This window comes from Lichenostomus cassidix, chromosome 1Aa, assembly GCF_008360975.1.
Source record: "Lichenostomus cassidix isolate B80296 chromosome 1Aa, HeHo_3.0, whole genome shotgun sequence".
NCBI classification, from domain to species: domain Eukaryota; kingdom Metazoa; phylum Chordata; class Aves; order Passeriformes; family Meliphagidae; genus Lichenostomus; species Lichenostomus cassidix.
Genome location: NC_139480.1, coordinates 56,251,115 through 56,275,895, shown reverse-complemented (window position 1 = coordinate 56,275,895; position 24,781 = coordinate 56,251,115). Strand labels below are relative to the sequence as shown.

The following is a 24,781-nucleotide window of genomic DNA, read 5'->3' as shown; positions in this document are numbered from 1 at the left end:
TAAAACATACCTTTCATCATCTTTGTTTCAATCAGCCCAGCACACGCTAACAGCTCCGAGACCTATTGCTAGTTAAGTGGGACCTGGAAAACAGCTTGAAATGTCCTGACTGATATTTTTTTTGTGCACTTCTTTCTGAAGTCTTTTTAGGCTTGATTTAATTTAGACTGGGGAACCGCAATGTAGCTTTAGAGCACAAAGAGGATGTTGAGGTTTTTATAGAGCGCCATCAGAGCCGCAATGCTGCATGTCAGTCCCTCTCTGGGCTGGCAGGATTTGAAGCAGCCGGGCTGTATTTGGGAAGTCGGGAAAGCAGGCTTTGGCACAGCCCAGCTGCCTCGCTGCTTCCTTTTCTCCAGGCACTCCAAAGCTCTTCCAGTAACATCAGAGAAATCAAGATTTCACATTGATTTCTACAAGTTAATTCTACTGCTTTGAAATAAAAGGCTTTTTTGGGCCCAAAGGTTTTACACCACTAAACCCACACACACATTAGGTCAGTCTTTAAGTATTGATTTCGTTTTTATAATGAAATCAAGCAGTTCTTGATTTCAGGGAATCTTTCTTGATTGCAGGGAATCTTCCAGATGGTCCAGCTGAGTGGCTTTTATCATTAACTGTCAAACTTTGTGATCCAACTTTGTGTAACAGAGCTGGGGAAGGGTCTGGAGCACAAGTCCTATGAGGAGCAGCTGAGGGAGATGGGGGTGTTTAGCCTGGAGAAAAGGGAGGCTCAGGAGGACCTTATCACTCTCTACAACTCTCCGACAGGAGGATGTAGCCAGGTGGGGGTCAGGCTCTGTTCCCAGGCAAACCAGCAATAGGACAGGAGGAAATGGCCTCAAGCCGCACCAGAGCAGGTTTAGGTTGGACATTAGGTGGAATTTCTTTGCAGAAAGACTGATTCGACATTGGAATGGGCTGCCCAGGGAGGTGGTGGAATCAACATCCTGGAGATATTTAAAACGAGTGTGGATGTGGATCTCAGGCATATGGTTTAGCGGTGGGCTTGGAAGTGCTGGGTTGGAAGTTGGTTGGACTCAATGATCTCAAAGGATGTTTTCCGCCTAAACAATTCTATCATTATATGAACTTGTGTGGAGAATTATCCTCCACTTGCTTCTTCCCCCCTCAACAGCACAAAACATTGTTTCTCCTCTCTTGCTTTTCTGCCAGTTTTTAAGCAGGTCTGACTAACCGGGGGACAAGAGAGCAACTTTGTGAGTTAACCTTGAATGGGGAAAATGGGCTGGCAAGGACCACTGGTGCTCCCTTTAAAAGGTGAAGAAGGGCAGTGATTTTGATGAGAGCTCAGGATTCACATGACCCAGGTGCTGAAGCCCAAACAGAGCCAGCTGGGGTGGCTTTGGCTGCCCACCCGGTGCTTCCTCTGCTCCCTTAACTCCTCTAAAAGCTCTTGAAGACTTTGCTCTGATGGAGATGTGGCCTGAAGGAAACCTGTCCCGTTCCAGCAGGGCTGTGGGCCGGCAGCACGGGGGTGAGGAGCTTCAGCAGCCCAGAACCTTCTGGGGGAGCCCCGTGAGGAGGCAGAGCTGAGGCGAGTAGCTGGAAAGCAAAAAGGCTGGAAGAAATGTTGAGGACAAACTCAGGTCTTGGTTAATTCCCGGAGCGCAATGTTTTTCTTGCCTCTCCGGGCAGAAATAAGTGACACATTCACAAAGTGCTTGTTTAGGAGGAATGCGTAAATACTGTTTCCCTCAGAGGGTGGGAACGAAAGGGGGGGGGGTGTGTTTATTTGGTTCCAATTACCCTCACGCATGCAGGCCTTTTCCTTTCAGCCTTTTTCTCAGCATTTCCCTGGTTGTCAGATGCTGTGTGGCTGCTTTCCCTTTTATCTCCTCTCCCGACTCCCGGTTTTTAATGTTTCTTTCTGTGAGGGTAATTGTGCAGCCCGTGCTCTTTGTGAGGCCGCCAGCTGAGGCGCTTTCCGCCGTCCAGCATCTCCAACAATCGCTTCCTACTCCCGGCCTTTTTCTCTGGGCTTTTTACACCCAGATCACTCTGCTAATGGGTTTTACACGGAGCCCGCACACAGCGGAGCTGGCATGGCCAGGGAGGTGGGAAAACCTCCACCGAGAGGATGAACACGAGGGAATGAACGCTGGGAGAAAAGGCTGCAGTGAGAAGATCTTGCTGGTCTGAAAATCACATCCCCTGAAACCTTGCATCCCGCTCGAGCCCTTCCACAAGCAGACAGGCCCGGGCGCTTTGCTTTCATCCTTCTGTTTCTGCAAGCAATCCCAACTTTCTTTCCCTTTTCTAAAATGAAGACTAGTAATTGCAACGATCAGCTTTTCCCATCATTCTGTTGTAGTCCCAAATGACCAGTCTTCAAAGGACCTCTCCTTCTCCCAAATAAAAACAATTTTAAAAAAATCATCCCACCCTAACATTTTGTACGTATCTGAACACATATATGCATATAATTATGTAATACTTTATAAATACATATAATAATTACATAATACTTTGCCTTTTCTGTTAGGAAATTTGTACAGCACCAACCTGATTCTTAATCAGGGTTTTTTCTTTCCCTCACTTTAAAAGCTTTCCACAGCTATGGTCCCAGTTCTGCAAGGCAGCCATAAGGAAATAATGTCCTGCAATTACCTTCTTAATCATTCTTATGAGTTTTAGTTCTGTGGCTGAAATCAGACACAGGTTTTTCCTGAAGAATATTGTAGATGAAAGTCGATGTTTCTTTATTTTAAATATTGGTGCCAATGCACTTACATGCAGTCATAGAAACTACACAAAATTGAGTCTTAGTAAAAAAGCTAAAGCAGAAATAAAGTATTACAGAAAGATCAAAACATAATATTCTGGTATTTCTGGAAGAGATACAATTACTTTTTTCAAATAGCTTTGGAACACATTTCAAAAGGGCTTATATTACAAAGAGCTCTGAAAGTTTTAAAAGATCAGTATCAAACTGAAGCACAGACTTTGTCTAAATGATACCTTCTGATTGAATCAAATTTGGTTTCTCCACATTTTTCTACAGGAAGTTTTCATGCCATTTTAGAAGTAAAAAAAAAAAATCTCAGAAACCTAGCTTTCTCTTAGATGGAATATCTGGTTTCTATCCACCCTCTCCCTATCCTCTTCAGAGGATACAGCCAGGGGTGTAGAGGAAACCATGGAAAGTGTATCAAGAAGGGCTCCTGCTCTTTAAATTACGGAATTACAAGCTTCTTCTTCCAATACTTCCCATTTGGCTTTATTTTATAGAGGCTTTTCATTTTCACAAGAGTAATTCCTTGTATTTCAATGGCTTGAAGGTGAGTTTGTTCAGCTCTGGTTTGGGAAATATGCGTGACTTAAACTCCTGACCTTGTGAATCGCTAGAACTTGTGGAAACACTTTGGACTCGGAGCATATAAATTACCTTATTCTCTCATATGTGTGAAAAATTTACTCATTAAAACTTCTAAAGTTTAACAGTGCTGTCAACTGTTCACAAAATTCTTGGTGTTAATGGAAAAACAAGTGTTGAAATGAATAATGTTTTATGAAAATTAAATATTCAGACTGTAGAAAATGGAATTTCTTATTGATGGATCAAAACAACTGAGTGAATCACTAAAGGTCTAATGTCCTTTGCCCTGTAACTTCTGGAGAGTTACATAAAGAACTGCAACTAGACTGAGGTAATGCAAGCTATCCCTGCAAAAATACATCTGTATGGCACATTTGCTAAAGACAACTTCAGGTTTTGGGATGTTGCAGCAAGATGCAACTTTTAAAGTAAGTTCTGCAGCTTCTCTTGTGTTTTGGTCTCCTTTTTCTGACTTTTATTTGCAAGTTTGGGGCAGCTTGGCTCTGAATAAAAGCAAAAGATCAATACAAAGATCTCTTTTTATTACATATCCTAGATAACTTGGTGGTTTGCCTTTGCTCAAATCCTCTGTTGTTCAGATAATTTTTCTTCTTTCCCTTTCCTTCTCCTATTTCTTAATTTTGCCCAGGCCATGGATTCTGCTCTGTACCTCAGTAGCTGGCAGCAGTTTAAGGAGAACTTGAAATGCATCTCTATGTAGAGCATGTTGCAGAGAACTTAGGAAAAAGGCTGATTGTTCAGACTGGTAAATTGAGCTCTGGAAACAGTAAAATTGTTCTCAAACAGCTGTTTTTTGGTTGGTTTTTTTTTTCCCTGTAGAGGGATTCAGGATATTGAAGTGAGTCTGGAGAAAATGTACAACCTGTAATGAGAAATACAAAAAGATATATGATAAATATGCCGTAGAGAGGCAGACTCAGCATGATTTTTCTGAAAGGAAATCCTGACCTGCTTATCTAGAAACTTCTTCAAAGGAAGTAGAGGTCCAATGGATACGATCTAAATGGACTTCCAAAGCATTTGATAAAGTCTGTTAGCAAAGGCTCATAGGAAAGAAAGGTGCTTTTATGGTTGCTCTCTTTAATTGGGTAAGAGATAAGCAACAGAAGAGAGAGTCTGTAATTGAGATAATGGGAAATTGAGGCAAACAGAGAAAGGACGAAGTTTGCTGATGAGATTTAAAGTCTTCAGGGTAAGGGTGTTAAACAATTCAGCCAAACTAGGGATATCTGCAGTAGGATCTTATGAAACTGAACATACTGTTGAAAAAATAACATAATAATGTCTAAGTATAAAATTATGCACATAGCTAAAAAAAGGGCTAAATTTATATAAATGGGTGGGTTATGAACAAAGTGTTGCCTTTCAGCAGAGAAATCTTAGAATTAAGTAGTTCGTAAATAGATCAGTTCACTTTAGTGCTCATGAACAGTCAAAATAGGAAACAGAACTATAATGAAAAGAAATAGAGGAGGGGGGAAAAGGCAAATTAAAAGTAAATATGGTGACTTGCTTTTTGAGAGTTTTGTGTAGTTCATGTACCCATCCTAAATCAAAGATGATCAAGGTTATTGAACTGTTCTATAGCAAAACAGAAAAAAAAATTAGAACTCCTCATCTGGAGAAAGGAGGTGGCTAACAGAGGATTCAACAATTGTCTGTAAAATCACAAATGACATACAGAGGACGAAATGCTCCTCATTTGTGTTTACAGTCTCACGGTATCAGAAAAATGGAGAATGATTTGAAATTTTCAAGTGACAAGTTCAAAAGAAGCAAAATTAGGAGTTTTTCCACAGAGCAGAGCTGTGGAACTGTTACAAGATCTGATGAATATTAAATTTGGTGTAGCTTCGAGTAACAAATTAATAGAGCAAAAACCCATGAGGAACTGTTAAGCTTAGAGAATTCATCTTGCAGGAAGTTGATGTGGGTCAAACCCTTTGAGGATAAGAGTGTACAGTAGGAAGAGCATATGGAGCAAAGTGCCTCTATGTGCTTATTCTCTTCTTAAACACTTCTGTAGGCATTATTGTGTACTGTCAGTGACAGGATATTGAATTAAATGGATCCCTGGCCTGACCCAGCCTGGTTGCTCCCTCCCACGTTGTGGTTGTAACCTGAAGATAACTCACTGTGAATGGCTTCAATTGCTCTCATGAGCACTGAGTAGTGCCCTGATGATGAGTTGTATCTGTCTGAAGCTTCTTTGCTCCTTTCTCTGCCTCCTGTTTTTTTTTCTCCATTCTTCTCTGCTCCTAAAAAGCCACTGAAACATCAGTGTTCATGTGAATGTGTGTCTTGGGTAGTGTTGCTTACCTGTGTTCCTTTGGAATCCAAAATGCTTGTAAATCCATTAAATGGCACTTTTTTTACCTGGCAGACGAGCGGCAGAACAAAAATCTACTTATATAACCAATTTCTGGCACTGTACAAGAGAGAATAATTTATGTACATCGTGCAAAGCTGAACTTGGCACTTCTGACAGTCACACTGAGATGAAACAGCTTCCTACAACAACTCTGAAGGAGATCAGAAGGGGAAAACCTTTACAAAAACAGTAGGAAAGGAAGAAAAGACTTAAATGTAAAATCAGTTAAGATGAAAGTAAGCACTTTGTGAACATTACACTGTCATGTCCTCTTAAAAATTTGTGTCTTTTTTGTATTAGTGTCACTGGCAGCAGCACGGGTAGAAGCATCAGAATGGACAGGCTGCTGTATTAATTCTTTATCTTCAGGAGCTGGTCAGCTGCCTGCCAGGTGCCAGAACTCGGAGGGAGGGCAAGAGGGGTGCTGTGCAGAGCTGTGCAGGTACCCACCACACCTCCAGCATGGGCTGCGCAGGGAAACACCCGGCAGCCCCACAAATTCCCGCTAAATGGGTCTTTGGGCATCCCTGTGCCGGGCGGCAGTGCTGGGGCACTACGGACCAGCCGTGCTGGGGCACTAAGGACAGGCAGTGCTGGGGCACTAGCAGCAGTGCCCCAGCATATTTAGGAAATATTTACACAACAGCATATTTAGGAAATATTTACACAACAGCATATTTAGGAAATATTACCATATGCTGTTGCAGAGGACAATCCAGTGTTATGCTGATGGAAAGGCATGATGTTGCCGGACCAGCCGTGCTGGGGCACTGAGGACCGGCAGTGCTGGGGCACTGAGGACCGGCCGTGCTGGGGCACTAAGGACAGGCAGTGCTGGGGCACTGAGGACAGGCAGTGCTGGGGCACTAAGGACAGGCAGTGCTGAGGCACTACGGACCAGCCGTGCTGGGGCATTAAGGACCGGCAGTGCTGGGGCACTAAGGAGAGGCAGTGCTGGGGCACTGAGGACCGGCAGTGCTGGGGCAGTAAGGAGAGGCAGTGCTGGGGCACTGAGGACCGGCAGTGCTGGGGCACTAAGGAGAGGCAGTGCTGGGGCACTGAGGACCGGCCGTGCTGGGGCACTGAGGACCGGCAGTGCTGGGGCACTGAGGACCGGCAGTGCTGGGGCACTGAGGACCGGCAGTGCTGGGGCACTGAGGACAGGCAGTGCTGGGGCACTGAGGACCAGCCGTGCCCGGAGTGGCGGGAGGGATAACAGCGAGGTGTTGGTGTGTCAGCCGAGTCGGACGCGAGACAGAGGAAATGACTCAGAGAACCATGAGTTGGTTACTGCTGGCTCAGGGAGACGGGGCTGAGGAGAACGTGTCTCCCTGCTCGAACTCCAGCACAAGCAGCGAATTGTCTCCGCTCGCTCGGCGCCTCGCACCACGCGGGCCAGTGCCGGGCCGTGAGGCGGGAAAGGTGCGGGCGGAGCTCTGCCTGGCTGCTGCCCGCGGCTCGGAGCGGCGCGGCGCGGCGGGGCGGGGCGGCCTGCAGCCCCTCGCCGAGCTCCCCGAGCCCCGCCGTGCGCCGCCCTCGCCCGCTGATGCAATCCGAGCGCGGCAGCAGCAGCCCCAGCCCTGGCAGTCAGCAGTACCAGCAGCACCAGCAGCAGCCCCAGCAGCCGCAGCCCGGGCACTCAGAGCAGCAGCAGCAGCGGGCGCTCCGGCCGCCCCGATCCCGCGCAGCTCCGCCGCTATATCCGCCCCGGGGCTCGGCGATCCGCCCGCTCCATCCCGCCGAGAGCCCGGCACAACATCCCCCCTCCCGCCTGCCAGCATGATCAAGGTAAGCGGAGCGGTTTCCTGCCCGAATCCGCTCGTCCATCCTTCCGGCGGTGCGCAGCAGCCGAGGGGCTTCGCCTTGGCAAATCGGTAGCTCGCCGATTTGTGTTTACAGAATAAAGTGCCCCGGTTTATTTCTGCTTTGCGAAAGGGATTTCTGTGCCCGACGGATTTGTTGTTTGAGATTCAGAGGCGGTATGTGTGTGATTTTACCTATTTCTTTGCTCTTTCATTGCAGACAGCATGTGTAGAAAAGAAGTAATTCTGTGGAAGAGAAATTATGAGGGGGGATGGAGAAGAGGGAAGATGTATGATTTCCTTTGGGGGGGAATTTCTTGTTTATGGGACTCTCAATGATTAAAAAAAAAAAAAAACAAAAAAAAACCCCCCAAAAAAAACCTGCAAAGGTTATGGTCTCCTGGCAGACATCAAGCCCTTTTATGCCCGTGAGTTTGTTAAAGCTCTTATGTCTGTCCTTGTACTAAAATAGACTATGGGTAAAACGCAGTCGCATGTGCTTAGAGGTTTTGAGTAATTTCAGAAATAACTATTTAAAGGAAGAGGAGTTGCCGGTAGCAAACTCTAATGTGCCAGGTCAGCATCCGTGGACACTATCCTTTTATAAATGTCATGTTTATGTTCTTCTGCTTAGTGAGGCTGATCTGGGGATTAAAAAGAAGTCTTCCTTATCAAGGCAAAGGGCATGGAGTTAGCACGGGTGCTTTTCAATTAGACCAAGGGAACATCACAGCCATGTTACACCCTGCGGAACAGCTGCAATAATTCTTGGGGTTTGAGGAAGGTCTGTGCTGGGCTCACTGTGAACTGCACAGCTGCAGCTTGATGCCAGAGCTAACAGCTGAGGAAAACCACGGCTGAGTTATTTCCTTTCCTTGGGTCACTTCAGCAGATGGAATGTAGGCACAACAGGTATGTGACTGGCAGGTGTCTCCCCAGCTCCTCTCTGCTGTTGATGGCAAGTGTTCCTCACATCCAGCAATGCTGTCCCTGCGTGGCTCTGGCCGTGGTGCAGTTGCTCCTCATGGTGGCAGGACTAGGATGGATGAGCCTCTGGAGGAGCCTTGGCATGCTCTCAGAGCCCCGTTTGCCCTCTCTGCGGCTGGAGAGTGGCAACCAGCCATGGCAGAGCACTGGTCTGACACTGCTCAGGGGAAATACCCAAGAGCTCCCCCAGCCACAATGCTCAGAGACAGAATGGAGCATCTCAAGGACTGTTGTGTTTTATATCACTTCGGAGGTGCCTGTTTTGTGTTCAGGAAAGAGGGCATGGATCCAGTTTCCAGGGTCCTCCAGTACCTGTCAGGAGTGCTCTGGCATGGCCTTACCAAAAAATCCCAAGTACCAGGGAAACCATAGACCTACCAACACGTCTGCTCAAAGCAGCACTGGACCTCGTTGGGTTCTTCTCCCCTGCACAAAACCGACCTTTGCTTTGTCTTTTTACTGTAGAAGACATGGAAGGAAGCAATAGCTACAGCAGTAAAAGGACACTCTTGCCACTTGAAAGGGATGTGGCCTTGGGCAAGTCAGCACTGTCTGAGCCTTTTACCCTTTGTTTGCCTCATCTGTTCAGACTGTCGTCTCTCCAGGGTTCTGGCTGTCACTGTGTGTTTGTAGAGCCTTTATCAAAGGTACAGAAAGTTATGAGTTGATTATCACCCTACTTATGTAAAACCTGATAAGTTTATAACGGTTTCAGTAAGCAACAACATTTTTCTGCTTCCTTGTCCCTGTGTTTAGTCAGAGCCCTCCATTTTTCCTTGAACTATTTCCAGCTCAACCACAACCCTCCCTTTCTGTCCTGTTTAATGTTATGTATAAGAAATGAATTACGCCTCTGGTTTCTGCAGTCTCTGCCTTGTCCACCTAATGCACTGATTGTTACTGACATGCCTAGCACTTCTGTCTGAACCAGTGGATATGCTGATTTTTTCCCATGGAAATTGAGCACTGAAATATGCTGCAAAGCCATAGGTAAAAGAGAAGATTGCAAAGTCATTAGGTAGCTTTAACACAGCTGGTACCTTGCTAAAATAGTCTACAGGCTGTATCCTTGGTTTAATTTCATAGATGAAAATAATTAAGGTGGATTTCATTACTCATTAATTTATCCCTGGGAGGATAATGTTAGGAAAGGAGGTAAATCAGTTCATTAACTGTGTAAACACTCAGGTGTTCTGCATTTATTCAGACGTTTTAAAACAAACTAGGTGATGTGGGCATGCTAAAGAATTGAAATAGACATTATAAAGAATGGAAATAGACATTATTTTCATTGCTTCCTTGTGTTATGCCATTTTAAAAAATGAATAACCATAGCTGAATGTATAATGCTGAAAATTACCAGTAGGCTTGAGGGCAAGAGCTTCTGTGTCAGAATGAAGGAGCCAAGGGGTAAATTCTCTCTGTAAAATGTGCACAATCAGCCTTCTGAAGCCACAGATGTGAGGACTGGCACGTTCACGTCACCACATAGGCACAGTGATACATCATGTTCTTCACGCTGCTGGGTAAGTCCATCGGGGGCTCTATGAATTCAAGGCACTCAGTACTGATTGTGGCTTTTGATAATGAATTGTGGCCATCCAGCTGCAGCAATGGCTGTAATGGAGAGATTAATGCCCAATCTTCATCTTAAAAGTCTGACTTCTGGTGGTAGTTGAGCATAAATCAAAGTAGTATGTGACACTAATATGTCATGTTCATAGTCACTCCCATGCTTGCAGCTTGATGCCTCCAGTTCTAACATCAGATGAAGTGAATGGGTGGTCCCATTTACCTTGGAAACAGCTTCATTACTTTATGGCTTTATACATTAAAAGGTAATATTGCCTCATAAGATAGAGCAGCTGTTGCAGAAGGGTAATTTAGGAAATATTACCATATGCTGTTGCAGAGGACAATCCAGTGTTATGCTGATGGAAAGGCATGATGTTGCCCTTTGGTGTGTGCATCACAGGATCCAAAAGTTAACATAAGGAAAGTTGAAACTATCTTTAAAATGATCGAGAAGTTGTATCCATCTGGTTTTCCTTGCATCTTGGCCCATAGTTTATTACTAGTTTTGCAAACTAATGTCATAATACCATTCCAGGGGAGTTACGCATTTACTTGTTCCCTTGAGGTCTCCACTGTATTCCAATTTTATTTTAGAGTATACCTGAAGCATCAGTGAAGGGCAGCATATAACTTCTCAGCAGGTACACAGCTACTGCTAATTCAGTTTGCCTAGCAGAGCTTTTCACACACCATATTGACAAAAACATTCCTAGTAAGCACAGAAAGTTGTTTTTCCTGGTATACAAATAGGGTTTAATTCCAAAAAGTTCTGATTGTATTAATTTCCACTGAGATTTCCAGTGATTCAGAGACATCACTGCCAACAAGTCACATCCACTTGTTTAATTTTGTTTAGACTGTTGTCTTAAGGGTCATCACTTCTGTAATAAATGTTTGAATTTGCATTAGCCATACTGAGAATGAAGTATTTTAAACCTCTGACACTGAGAGTTTGAAGGAACAGAGTATATTCAGTCTGGAGAAAGCTCTGGGACAGTGTAATAGCATCCTGCTGCAATCTAGAGGAAAATGATGGAGGTGGGGCCAGGCTCAGCAGTGCTGTATGGCAGGAGGACAAGAGACAATGGCATAAACTGAAACAAAAAAGGTTCAGATGGCGTATAAGGAAAAAGTTCTCTCCACAAGGACTTCTGGGAAGTGGGTTACCAAGAGGCACTGTGCAGTCTGCATCCTTGGGAGCTCTTGAGACCCAGCTGGACCAAGCCTTAAAGCGTGGTCTGAGCTTAGAGCTGACCCTGCTTTGAGCGTGAGGTTGAATTAAAGACATCCTGAGGTCCCTTCCAGCCTGCATTTTCCTATGGTCCTGATAAAAAGCTCACAAACTAATTTTTTTTTTTTTTTTAAATCCAGTCTTAGTTTTTGACACACCCAGTGGTGTGGACCAACATGTATTTGTCCAGAGCCCTGACTGCTTGGCTTTTAACTGCACGAAAAAATCTGTGCAAGGTGGTGTTTAAAGCCACCACTGTAGGCAGATTTCTTTGCAGAAGGTGTATTCTTTAACATGTTATTATAGTAGTATTATTTTCTTTATTATCTTGTGGAAGTCCACAAGCTTAACAGACGAGGTTAAGCTGGAAAATTAAAAATTAATTAAAAGTCTACCTAAAATCAGCAGTAACAATATAATTTCTTTTGATGTATAGAGTTTCTCAACCTCCATTAAAATAAAGGAAATTCTGAATGGAAAGGATATGGGGAGGAAACCTCAAGTGTTAACACTTCCTATGAAGTTAATATTGGCAGGCCAGTTGCTAAGTAAGTTTCTTACCAGATGCATGATGCAGGTTTTACTTCCCTGATTTTAAGGTTTGAGGAAGCAGGTGGAGAGGCTAAGTTTTTGATCCTGCATGAAGAAAAAGCATAAGTTTTTTGGTTTTTTTTTTTTTTAATAGGCTCTATAGTTTACAGTTTGTTTTTTGTAAACTATCTTTATAGATTTGTAGTTCAGGAGTACCACAATTATTTTTTGAGAACAGAACATCAAGATTTATTATCCAATTATCAACATCACAGTCCTGAATTCTGCCCTGTGGTAATACCTGCTTAAAACTTGACAAACCCCTTCCTAATGGCTAGTAAGTAATGCCTGAAATATAGAGAGTAAAAGCTAGAAAAAACAAATAAGCATGAAGTAATAGTTTTAGCACAGGGTGTTATTACATGTAGTGGCTACACAGGCAGAGTTTTGCCACAGCTGTACAGCTGCATGTGTATGTGCATGCAGAAAGAACCCCAGAACTGTATTCACATGCTCATGCATTTGAGGTGTTTATCCATCAGGAGTACATAATCAGTGTTTTTCAATATTTTTAATATTATGCTTTATCTTTCAACACTTGTTCCAAGACCATTTTTGGCATTTACAGTTTGATTCTCTTCTCAACACCTGAAGATAGAAATTCAGTAACAGCGTTCCTTTCTGGTTGTTCACTGAGCTAAAAGTCTAGCATTTACAATTGTTTCCTTTTTGGTTTTCTATTAAGATGTTGTGCTGTAGTCAGCAATGTTTTCATCATGTTAATTGGGCAAAATATTTATTAGAGCATATGTATAAAATGAATGTTCTGTTCTGCTGTTTCCAAGTGAACTGGATTTCAGAGGTGGACAAATCAGATGCAATTCTAAACTGTTTTAGGGTGCTCAAGATTAGCTTCTTAGACTCAGAAATGCTAAAAACCTTGATATTCATGTAGATTGGAGCCTAACAAAACCCTGGCTTCGTGGGGCTGTTATAAACGAGTAATTTGTCAATTTAGATTTGTGGAGCAGAGCAGGGTTGTTTGATCGTTGATACAGATGTTGAATTGTAGGAGGACAAGCCTACATTGCTTGTCATAGCCTGTTTATTATCTTCATTACCAGTGCCATTTCTTACCATTTCAAAGCTGTCATTTCTCTAGCAGAGACTGCATCACTCCTGATTTATGTTTGCTACAGCTTTTACCATGCTATAATTTGGGCAAAGGTCCTCTCTTTGCTTTGTGTACTTCATGCATGCTTAATGCTGACACCTCTACAAATACCTCATCCGTGACCACGCTTTTCCAAGGCCACTGTTAATGTGCTGAGTGATATTTTGCTCTCAGATTCCCTGGTCAGCATCCAGTTTGTTCTGGGCACTGTCAACAAATGATAGGGGATTTCAGACAAAGGACTTGCTCACATTATTTAGAAAGGACATGTAGGGTAAATTTTACTCAGCTCCAAAAGTTTGGAGGGTTATAATCCATTATTTTTCCCTGTCTTAGAGTTGTTACACAGTTGAGTATATGTTAAGTAGGGGGATATCTGGTTTTGTCACTAGTTTGAAATATTTTGCTTCTTTTGAGCAGACATCAAGAAAAGCAGCTTCTTCTGGGCGTTATCTTGTTGTTGTACCACATTCAAGGGAGTACATGTGTCACACTGCAGTGACACTGTAGTTGTGCCCTGCTTTTCCTGCCTTGTTAGTAAGCTTCCATGGGATGATTTATATTTGCTTGGTGTAGTGGATAATGCTGATTACCTTTTGTTACACCCTCTCCAACTCATAGGGCTGTTAAGCAAGGAAGTGCTGAGAATATTCTGGGCATCTATTATGTAAATAGATTGTTTTATTTTTGTTGTTACTGGAACAAGAACATTATTGTCAATGCTGTCCTCAAATAGGTCCCAAGGATTTTTCCTTTGGGTTAGCTCTGCCCCTAGTGCCCTTTACATCAAGAGGAAAGCTCTAATTTCCTTTCTGCTTTTTTGAACTGTGTCCAGTTGAAACAAATCAGGGCAGTGTTTGAACACACAGCAAAACACAGGTCACAGGGGTATAACCCAGACCAGAGGTCTCCCATTACTTCAAACCAATGATGCCAGGCTTAAAACCCACTGGAGCTAGTATAGGCAGGTGTTCTGCAGGCATCACCTGTGTGCTGTTAGGCAAGAACCTTGAATAGGCCATAGCTGTGGGTAGTGAACAGCCAAACTCACTGTATATCAGTCATTTACACCTGTTTGTCTTCCATGAGAAGAATTGTAGTGGATTTGATACGTTTTAGTTCCTGGAGAGCTGTGCACACCCTGTTCTGGCATCTGTCACCTCCCAGTGAATTCCCTGAAGCAGCTGCCAACCAGGGTGAAGTGTGCCAGTGGGACAATCCATGCCTCAGTTTCCTCTTTGTAGAAGAGATGCATATTTCTGCCTTCTTTCACCTAGGTGTTGTGACTGTAGAGCCAGGCTTCCAGGTATTGCAATGGGAAGACTCCTTTAAAGCTTATAAATAAAGAAGGTCTTGGTTCTTTATTGGGAGCAAACAGTTCCAGCCCACCATCAGAATCCATGAGAACATATTATTTGCAATATTTCTGGAAAGCTTGCTGTCCTTCTGGTTTTTTGTTGTTTTTTTTTTCCCTATCCTGCCTTGCATGATCTGTTTTAAGAGCTATTGGATGACTTCAATGCAACTCTTAAAAAGACCTACTAGATTGCTGTGAGCCCTGAAAGTTTGAGTCAGGGTCCTTCTGCAGCGTTGTGGCCAAAGGTCCAGGCAGAACCCGTATCTGCATGTACCTGGCTGTGCCTGTAAGCAAAGAAATGGGGCTTTGCTCAGCCATTTGAGAAGACCAACACAGCAGAGAAACAGATTTCCAAGGAGCACTTCTCTGACTGGTGGAGCACAGTGTACCTGCAGACTTGTGCAGATCCCCTGGTTAGATAGCTGCTGCCATGCTTTATCTACATCATCTTTTGGATGCTTCTCAGACATACCAGCCTCTTGGGAAACAGGGCACAGGGAATAACACCACTAATAGCCAACACACTGCAGAAAGTCGTGCTTCTTGTGCTTTTCAGCAGTGGTATTTGATAATGGGTGATGATTAAATAGGCCAAGCAAAGTTACCAGGTATCAAGCCAGCCTATGTTGGCCCTTTACACACCAGCAACCACATGTGCACTTGCATAATGTTTTATTGTACTTGGTGCTATTTGAAAGCCAGCTGTGTAATTTACAGTTTTATGATCTCTGGTGGCATGGTGCACAGGACTTACAGTGAAAAAAGTAACTCCTTCTTCCTCCAAAAGCTGTTCTGTGTTTTTTCCTCCACAGAGCTTTTATTTTCAGGGTGTCATTCGTCTTTACTCAGTGTCTTATGTAAACCTTTATTCCAGTGCAAAATGGACTTAAATGGGACACGGTCTGAGCACTCTGAGAATAGCTACAAATGACCCCTTATACAGGCCAGTGATTCAGGCTGACCTCATGCTTCTCCTGGTTTGGTGTAGCTCTGAGGGAGCTTGTGAACAGGAATGTGTCCTTAAAAACAGGTTTTTGTCTGCTAGCTTTTTTCTTTGAGCATGTCAGTTCTCATTTTGGAATCCTTCACTGTCTCTGCTGTGGTTTGGTTGGATTTATTTCCCCCAGGAGTCTACAGTGGTTTATTTGCAAACTGCAGAAGCTTAGGTCTCCCTCACTAAATTGTCTGCTTCCAGTTCTATGCCCTCAGTAACTCTTCAGACAGTGATTTGATTTGTTTCTGTTCTCTATGCCTTCATGTTATTTATATTTTCATTTGGTAATTGTATCAGGCCAATTGCCTTGGTCATCAGCTGCAGGATCTGTGGGGAGTTTCCACCATCAAGCAATTTCACAAATAAATTGTAAGCTGTGTTTTATGCATCTTCAAATCAGATGTGTCATTTATCTGTACAGCTGTTTCAGAATAAAAAATATAATCGCTGTGACTGAATCTTCAAGGAAAAAAATCAGATTAATTTTTATTGTGCTTAGGCTCATTTTTGCTGGTATAACAGTGAAGCTAAAAATGCATCCTGCTAATTTTACTATAAAATCTTAAAATGCTAATTTAGTACCTGGCATTATAGAATACATGAGCAAAGAGAAATGTTAGAGAAAACGTAATCAACACAAGCTTGTGATAAAGAGCAAAGCCCTGTTACAGTGCCAGGGGAAAGGATATAATAGCATTTTATACCCTTTCTCATGGCCAGTTTGATACAAAAGATCTCATATCGAAGAGAACAGTGCCTAAACACAATAAAACTGTGGTACCTTTCGGAATTTTCATTTATTTTGTTTGAGCAATCACTATATTGAATAGCCATGAGACACTGTCTAGTTAGAAAACAGGCAGATGAATTTATAGGTCAGCTAGATCCAGCTGGTTGCTTTAACATGTTTTCCTTCATGCCATTCTAGCAAACAATGCACTTGTTAAAAACCTAATTAATGCTAGAACAGACAAACAAACCAACAAAAGAATCACTTAGAGGCACTGTTCATAGGAGTTAGAGATGGAAGAGCTCCATTAGGTCATCTGCCTCTTCCCCTCATTGTATGAGGCTGTTTTCCCAAATCAGAAGGGAAGAGTCAGTAAAGTGTGAAGACAGAGGAAATGGCACTGGGGAGTGACAGAGCACAGGAGGGTCATGAGAAGGAAAACAATCAAGAACAGTGTGAGCAGTGGGCTTAGAAATCGAGGTTAAAGCACACTGCACTTGGAGGTCATTTGTGAAGAGGATTTCTTTGGAGTACTTGCTTATTTCTGTGAAGAAAATGGGAAGGGGAATGGTGTGGATGTGCAGGAAATGTATTAAGACAAAACTGACTATTGAATAAAGGGGCACCACGCAGAGATTACAGCTTTGTGCCCTGTATTGGATGGGACTGGTGGGAGGCTTTCTGTGTTTTTCAGTTGGGAAAGATCACATTTTAGACTCCATGTTGTATTGTTGTACTTCATAGTTCATGTTGCAAATTTTTCTGAAATATCTGACAAAATAAATTTAGCCTGAAGCTGAATTGATCCTGGTCAGGTTCTCCTTAGGGTTAGTTTCTACAAAGTAATTTGTTTTCTGTTTCTGCTGATGTCTTTCTTCTTTTAGGGTTCTTGATAATTCAAGAACCTTGTCAAGTACACGTACTTTTTGGACTTCAGAAGTAGTTCTTCACTTTGCCTAGTAGTTCTTCACTTGCTGCCTTTCAGGTGAACTGAGTACACCTGTTCTCAGCTTTCTTGTACATCAGTTTATGCATTACTGAACCTACTCAAATATTAATTTAAGTACTGAGTCAAAAAATTAGCATTAGTTCTCTAAGAGGTTTTTCACCAGAGTGCTGCCTGCAATGGCTTTGATTTGCAAACATTGTTCTGCATTTATTTGATCTCATGAAACCAACTTTGTATGCTTTTATAGTTGTAATATAGCTGTAAATGTTACTAAATGTGAGTCTTGGATGGACTAGCTGAATATTTCCACTTCTTGATGTTCTCTGTTTTAAGACTTTTCTAAGCAATAAGTTGTGCTCATATAGTCTGAATTGTCATTTATTTAAGCGTAATAAAAACAGTAATGCTTGTTTTAAAGGGAACATATTTCAGTTTTAGTCAAACTAATTAAACTGCTTTAAATTAAAGCAAATAAACTGCTCAAGTCAGGGATAAGTGCCTGCACAGTCTTTTGGACTAATTTAATTACAATCTATTTCAATTCACCCTTATTTTATGCACTGCGGCTTTCTTGGACATAGAATCTCTTGTATGTTCTAAGCTCTGATGCCTTCATTGTGAGGCAAAATTATGATTAAATAGCGTGGAAGCTTTCTTCTTCTGCTACACTAGCTGCCGTGTGTTTTTCTTTGTTGTATGCTGTCACTGCACAGCCTCTGTTTAACCAACATTAGTGCCAGCCCAAGGCTGAACAAGCAGCCACAGTAAGGTGATGATGCCAAGCTGACAAGGCATCAGGGAAGATCTATGTCAGGAGCAGCAGTCTTAAAAAATGTATTGGAAGTGCAGAAATCAGCACTATAAATTGTGTAAATGACCCAGGCCAACAAATGTACTTGGTGACACTTGCATGGTAGCACAGGTATGTTCACGTATCTCTAATATAAAGGCAGGATTAAAATGATTTTTATGTCATGCACCTACTCCTATGAGAGCTGAGATAAACATGCCTGGCTGTTGGATTCCATAAATGAGCTTCTTAAAGTCTGGAAATCTTTCACAAATGTCATTAAATAAATATTTTTTAGTTGATATTAAAAATAATATTATATGACTTGGCCCTTCAGCAATGTCTCTCTGTCTGAGAGCCACATGTGGGTTTTTTTTTTTTTTTTTTTTTTTTGTTTGGTTTTTTTTTTAGCCTGTGAATATTATTACTGGGCTTTTTTCTGCAAATTTTATGTGGTGTGGCTGCCAAGTTGTATTAACATTTCCTAAGGACAGATAAAAGCTGTTTTGAAGTCGTGGAAGTGTTTTTATCTGACTGTAGCAATACATGGAATATATGGCACTTGTGCACATTGGATTCTATTTTACACCTGGGGCAGAAAGGCCCCTGATTTGTATGGCTGTGAGTGACAAAGTACCTGTCATCACCCACCTCATTTGGCTTGCCTGTAGGCAGTACCAGAGCGAGTCATATATTGGATTTATTGATCTGCTGTATTCCTACAATCTGGCAAGTGTTCTAATTTCATTATCCTTCCAGTGCAAATTAGAGCATGAAATATTTCTTAGACACTTAGTAGCCAGAAGCAAGCATGGGGAAAAAGCAGTAAGACACTGTTTTAGCTTGGAGAAATGTCTCAGAAAGAACTTTCTTCTTTGAAAACTGTCTTTCATGTGACTTCTGACTGAGAAGAAATTCCTGATCCATCTTGTCTGGGCCTGATGAGTGCTACAAGATGGGATGGTGTTTATAGCAGGAGATGGGGTTGCTTTTGTAGGAGGAACTATGTGCAGTCATTGCGGTGTATCTGTGGCTTATTTGGTTTCTTTACGTTCTTGTCCTCCATGAATAGCCAGTACTTGCCCAAAAAAGGACTGTCTGCCATTCTTTTGTGGGTATGAAATTAGGTTTTCAGATGTTCCCTGTCACTGGTTGTACTCTACCAGGGCATTTGTGCTGTTGATGAAATTCTGCCTCAGAGTGGAGACATCAGAGCTCTCTGTGGGGACTTGATGAACATGACTGGTGAAACCAAAACAGGTGACTAAGGATTTGGTGAAGCTGCAGATCTTGAGTTGTTTTGAAAAGCAGCCAATATGATTTCCTGGCTGAAATTGTGAGCTCTGTAGACAATGTTTCCAATTTAGTTCTATACTCTTGCCTTCAGCTAGGGAAAGTTTTCTATTCCCTGGTGGTGAGAAGAGCTACCGAACAACAGGGAAAATCAAGTGAACACAAACAACACTGATTAAAGAATTAGCTTTCTTTGAGAAAGAGTGACAAAGTGCATGGCATATAAAGGCAACTTCAAAATTTTTTGAGAACAGGTGACTTTCTTTTTTTCTTTTAATAAATGATCTCATACACTATAGGTTTAAGAAATGCAGCTTGCACCTGAAGTTCACAGCGGTGAAGTTTCTGGTAGTCTTCAGTTCCTGTTTCATAGCTGCAGATGAGCCAATGAGATAATGGAGTGGCTAAACCCCAAGCACAGCAGTTTGGCAAAGCACTTGATGGAATTGCAGTTCATAGAACAGGTAGTCCCAAACGAGAACAGCAATGCCAATGCTTCTGCTGAGTGTCTTAAAAGCTACCAAGTGTTCAGGCAGAGGAAAAGCTAAGGCACACTCATGCACTCTAGAAGCCTGGGGAGGTTAGAGAGGAGATGGACCTATTTTTGTAGCAGAAGGATGAATGATCTGACTGCATAGGAGTACAGAAGGTGTGCCAAAGACAGTAGGGAGGGCATTGACTGCAGCATCATGATGCTAAGAGATGTTGAAGATATGTATGTGTAAGGCAGCCTGAGGACCAAGTGCAGGAGTTGAATGTCCAGGTTTGGAAAGCTCTAGCAGAAGTGCAGGTGATAATTATTAAGCCTAAAATTTGCCAGAAGTGCCAGTAGGTGTTACATACACAAATACCCACCCATGGCTTTACCTCTGCCTTGTGTAAGAGTTAGATTGGAACCAAGTGCTAATGTGAGGGAGCACTGTTATCCAGCTGAGTGTAGTGTGATTACTTCTGTCAATGCTAAAGGATTTGCAGTGGTCATTTTAGCATTGAGATCTTCTCGAGACAGAATGACTACTCACCAGGTCTTTATTTCAGTAGTGTTTCACAGTGATAAAATTACATACAAACCCCGTTTTTTAACCAAGTTTAATCTAGTGTAAGACTTCACACTTTTTTTTCTCATATAGGCTTTACAGTAATGTTAAAATCAATGTGTGCTTTCAATATTTTTGTAGGAAAGCTTTGAAATACTGTGTTGTTTCCAACTCAGAAAAAGCAGTTACGTATACCACAGAGAAAACATTGATATCTCTACAGCACAACACAGGAAATAAATGTCACGCTTGTGTAATTGCACAGCAATTTGAGACAATCTTGAATGACTTTTTGAGAAGATATTGACCCAGTGGCTCAAATGTATCTTTAGGATAACATCAGTGTTTTAATGGATGCAGTTTTAAATCTACCATGCTATTAAGCACAAAGGGTAAATTTATGCTTGGCAGGTCTCCCTTGGCAATGTTGGCACTAAACCAGGGAGCAATTTTCCCTATTGCATTTAGCAACATGCTTCAGATTTATAAGCCATAGAGCCATTAAAATATGACTCCATCAATTAGAAAGTAATTGGGGTATTTCTCTCTAGTGCCGAGGGATTAACTCAGTTTAATCTCAGTGTGGTTAACAAAGACAGTTAGCTACTTGCTTTAAATGTGAGTTAAATCCGTAAAAAATAATGACTTCATGGAGAACAGGATTGGCCCCATGGCAAAGGCCCAAAGATTGGGCTGTTGACTTCAGTGAGTTCAGTGGTAATCTTGACCTGAAGGGCAACATGATGGAGCCCCCAGGAGCTGTTCCTGCAGGTGGTCTGTACTGGAAATTCACATACAATCTTGGTATCTTTAAAAAAGATCATGAAAGAGAATATGAAACTGTATCCAGCTTCAGTACTCTCTGTGTTGATGCCAACACATGCTTTAGGGCGACTTCATACGGCAGCAACAGGAAGAAACTGAAACATAATGGTTGAGTACTTGTCAGTATTTGCTGTCACCAGTAATTATTGTCAGAAAACCCAGCTTGGCATACTGGATATTAGACAAAAGCCAGCAATTGAGCTGGAGCTCCTTGAGATGCTCTCATTCCGTGGCTGGCAGTTCCCATCCTGTTAGCTGGTAAACCAGCATGCTCTTTATCCTAATTCATTGCAGTGCACATAAAAACCAGTTGGCTCAATTCATCTGCAGGATACTTCACTACTGTAAACTGATGGTGTCATGAAGGCTTTCTAGGATTTTACCTGTGAATTCGGAAGTATTTGAAGAGTGACAGGGAAAACAAGACCTATTATTATCCAGTGTCCCTTGGTTTGGGTAACACTTCAGTCCTGCTTGGGTCTGTCATGGAATGCCTGTGCACACTGCCAAAGTCTTGTCTTTGTGGAGTAGAAAGCACTAACCTTTAAGGCAAATAAAACATGTTTTTAATGAAAGATAAAGCATATTGGGATATTATAAAGAGATTTATGATCTCCCTTGGAATGTTCTCCTTCAGGGGACAGGGAGGGTCGTGTAGCTGCAATTGCTTGTCTTGCTGTAGAGGGTTAGAAAAAAAGAGGAACAGAAGCATAAAAGCTGAGAAAAGTCAGCAGGAGGGATGTGGGGGGCTCCGTGGGGGAAGGGGGAGAGGAAGTGAGATCTGTGGCTGGGAGTTTGCCTTTTACCTTTTGTTGGTAGCAAGGCTGGGATCTATGTAAGGCCCACTGAAGATACTGCCTGGAACTAGCACTCCTTTTGTTTCTCTTCACCCTCTTAGCTCCTTGGCAGAAGCCTGAAGTTCAACATTGTAGATAATGCATTCCTTATTGCCATCTTTTTTTTATGAAGGATTTAAGAAAACCAACTCTTTCTTTTTATCTTCCATTCTGCCTACTCAGCCTTCTCTGAGAAAAGGCAAAAGCAAACCCAAACCTGTTAGGTGGATACTTTAGTAGAGAAACTTGTCTCTGGTGGAATTGTGTAAAAACACAATTTATTTATTCAGCTCTGAATGAAAGACTTAGATGTTGTCCCTAACCTTCCACACTTCGAAGTGATAATCTAATCTAGGATGTTATATGTGTGTGTGTACATATTTATATATATATATAGCCCTGAAATGCAGTTGCACAAAATAATGCAACTGAACTAAAGCTGAGAACCCAGAAGATGGAAAGTTGTGCTACGAAACTACCACAAAGTTCTTACTAATATATTTACTGATGACAAAGTCTGATGATTCCATCCACTCTTTCCCTGAAATGAATGAACTGACTATGTGTTAACTCTTCTTGCAACGTGCACTGAATTTGATTTCCTGTGGTTTTATTTCTTCTAGGGCTGCCAGAGTGAGTGTGCAGGTGGAGGATGTTCGGGAGAAACAGGAAAGCAGATGACTGAATCTTTCAAGGTATGTATGAATGGTCTTCAGAAAAGGATTTTGCCACTGGGTGCCAAACTTGCAGAGGTAAGGATCTCAGAAGCACTCTAAAGCACTGCAGCTCTGGAACATTGTCAGCTCTCCACAACAAACAGGGCTGTGATAATAAGGAATGCTGCGCAGCTGCCAGGAACTGACATGAAATTGAATCCTTCTCTTTTTATTTTAATCTTATGATTAGAAATGAGCTCAGTTAAGACACCATTCCTTTCCTCTGCCTCCTTCCTGAATGCAGTGCTAGTAACTAAGAGCTCATTTTAAACACTGTATGGATACAGATGTCAACTTCCCATTTTCTATTGAAAGTGCAGAGCCTGTCAGCATGTGCTCCTTTGAATTCCACATCTGTCCTAATTTCCTTTTTTCCCCCGTCTTTTATACTTCTTTTGCCTTTATTCCTTATGTCACACATTTGTAATTCTTTTTCTCTCTTGTTCCCTGATGTACAGTCTTTAAAAAAGCCTCTGCTATATTTTGTAGAAATATAAAAGTGGTACACAGAAAAGCTCATGTTTTTTCAGCAGTTCCTTTCCTGTTATTTCTGACTGTTGTCAGCAGTACATGAGATGAAATTACATTGATACACTTTGTAAGTGTCGTGTTCTTCCTGATTTTTTTTGGGCAGTGCCACTGCTGTGCAGTCTTCTAAACTGTGCTAAAGTAATTATTTCCCCTTCAGCTGTCAGACTTTTAACAGATATGAAAAATTAATGCTGTATTAAATATGTTGGGTTCTTTGAAAAGGTTTATTCTGATGTTGATGTCATTGAAAACAGCGAAGAATTCTTGAGAGTCCATGACTAAAGAGTTTCACCGTGTAGCAACATGCCATTTAATTTCTCTTTCCTCATTCTCAGCCCTTCCCTGTTCTTCTCTTCCTCATTTCTTTGTGTTGTGTCTCTCTGGCAATTCTGCCCAAGGAGGAAAATTCAGGATGACTTTTCAGCCAGAAGGTCTGATTTGAAAAATGCTGACAAAACCAGGCATGCAGCCAGTTTTGAAACCCCAAGAATTCACAAGTCTGGAGTGCAGGGTTTTGTGAATTCCCCCTCAATAAATAGATAGATCTCAGTTGATTCATTCAGCAGAGCATGCGGGTGTATTTGCAAACAAGAATTGCTTTATGAGAGGAGACTCTTGTGTAACCCAGCTGAACTGTGTCTTTCACTCATTGAGGCAGTCCAGAAGGAAGACAGAGTGACAACAAACTCTGGTAGTGACCCAGACTTTGGCTCATGGGTGAACTTGGCATAAACTAAAGCAGACTTAAGGCAGGTTTAACTCTACCAGAAGTCAAGCAGGTGCCTCACCAAAGCTCTAAATACTGGGTGGCACAAAGCTGGATTTAGTCCAGATTCCTTTCCATTGATGCTTGTATGTCAGCCAGAATGGCAAATCATTGTAGTGGAGAGGCTGGGTGAGGGGAAAAACACATTAGCAGGTGGGACAGATGGTCATAAAGGGAATAATGCTAGGAGAAAGCAGCTGGCTCAGGCTGAAGTCTAATTTGTGAGACTTCATTCCTGCCTTGTGGCTCTGTTTCTGAAGATTAGCAGTCACCAGGGGGATAGAGATTTCTAGAAAATACTGTACTGTGGGAGGTGTGTCTATGAAAGTCAAGGTGAGAAAATAGGTCTTGGTTGTGGTACCATGCATTATAATAATTATTTCCATCCTCTTTAACTTCACAGTAAAATTAAGAAGAAAAGCTTCACGAATGAAGTCAAAAACAGCAACAGAAAATGACAAATAAAATAGCCTGGATTCATTCTAGGGAACTTCACAAACATTTTTGTGGAAGACAGTTATGGTTACAATTTCAGAAACTATAGCTAATAATATTTCAAAGGACTCAAGTTGACCCATGAGGCTGACTGTACTGAAGAAAGCTGCAATTTTGTGCCAGTAACTTAAGCAATTCAGGATTGTGGGAATGTAGAAAACAGGGTATGGTTTTGGTTAAAGCTTACATAAAACATATTGTTTGCAGTGGGTCATGCTCAACATTTGAATGCCAGATTAGCCCTCTGAAGATATTTCTTTTTAGAGTGCAGTGCTTTTTAGGTGGGGTGAGCTGCTTGGAATTTTACTGCAGTTTCTGTCTGACTTTGAAAGGTGGACTTGGCAAGTCCCTGTACACTGGGAGGGAAGGACTGAATGTTACCTACAATTTCTGGCAGGCAGTGAGCTCCTCTGCTGATTGCTTGCTGTTC

General features: G+C 42.2%; 1 protein-coding gene across 2 annotated transcripts in view; it reads left to right on the top strand.

Annotated features, from left to right (window-relative positions):
- The first annotated feature begins 7,347 nt into the window (after positions 1-7,347).
- BCAT1 (branched chain amino acid transaminase 1) overlaps positions 7,348-24,781 on the top strand; it is a 58,632-nt gene continuing 41,198 nt past the window's right edge. Inside the window, exons 1-2 of one of the 2 annotated variants that reach the window (XM_085049160.1) lie at positions 7,348-7,520; positions 22,467-22,538. In XM_085049160.1, coding sequence (XP_084905286.1) covers positions 7,512-7,520; positions 22,467-22,538 — 81 coding nt within the window. In that variant the 5' untranslated portion in view covers positions 7,348-7,511. Of the gene's footprint in view, positions 7,521-7,648; positions 7,712-22,466; positions 22,539-24,781 lie in introns of those variants that run through there. The other variant, XM_085049161.1, reaches the window with a different exon arrangement.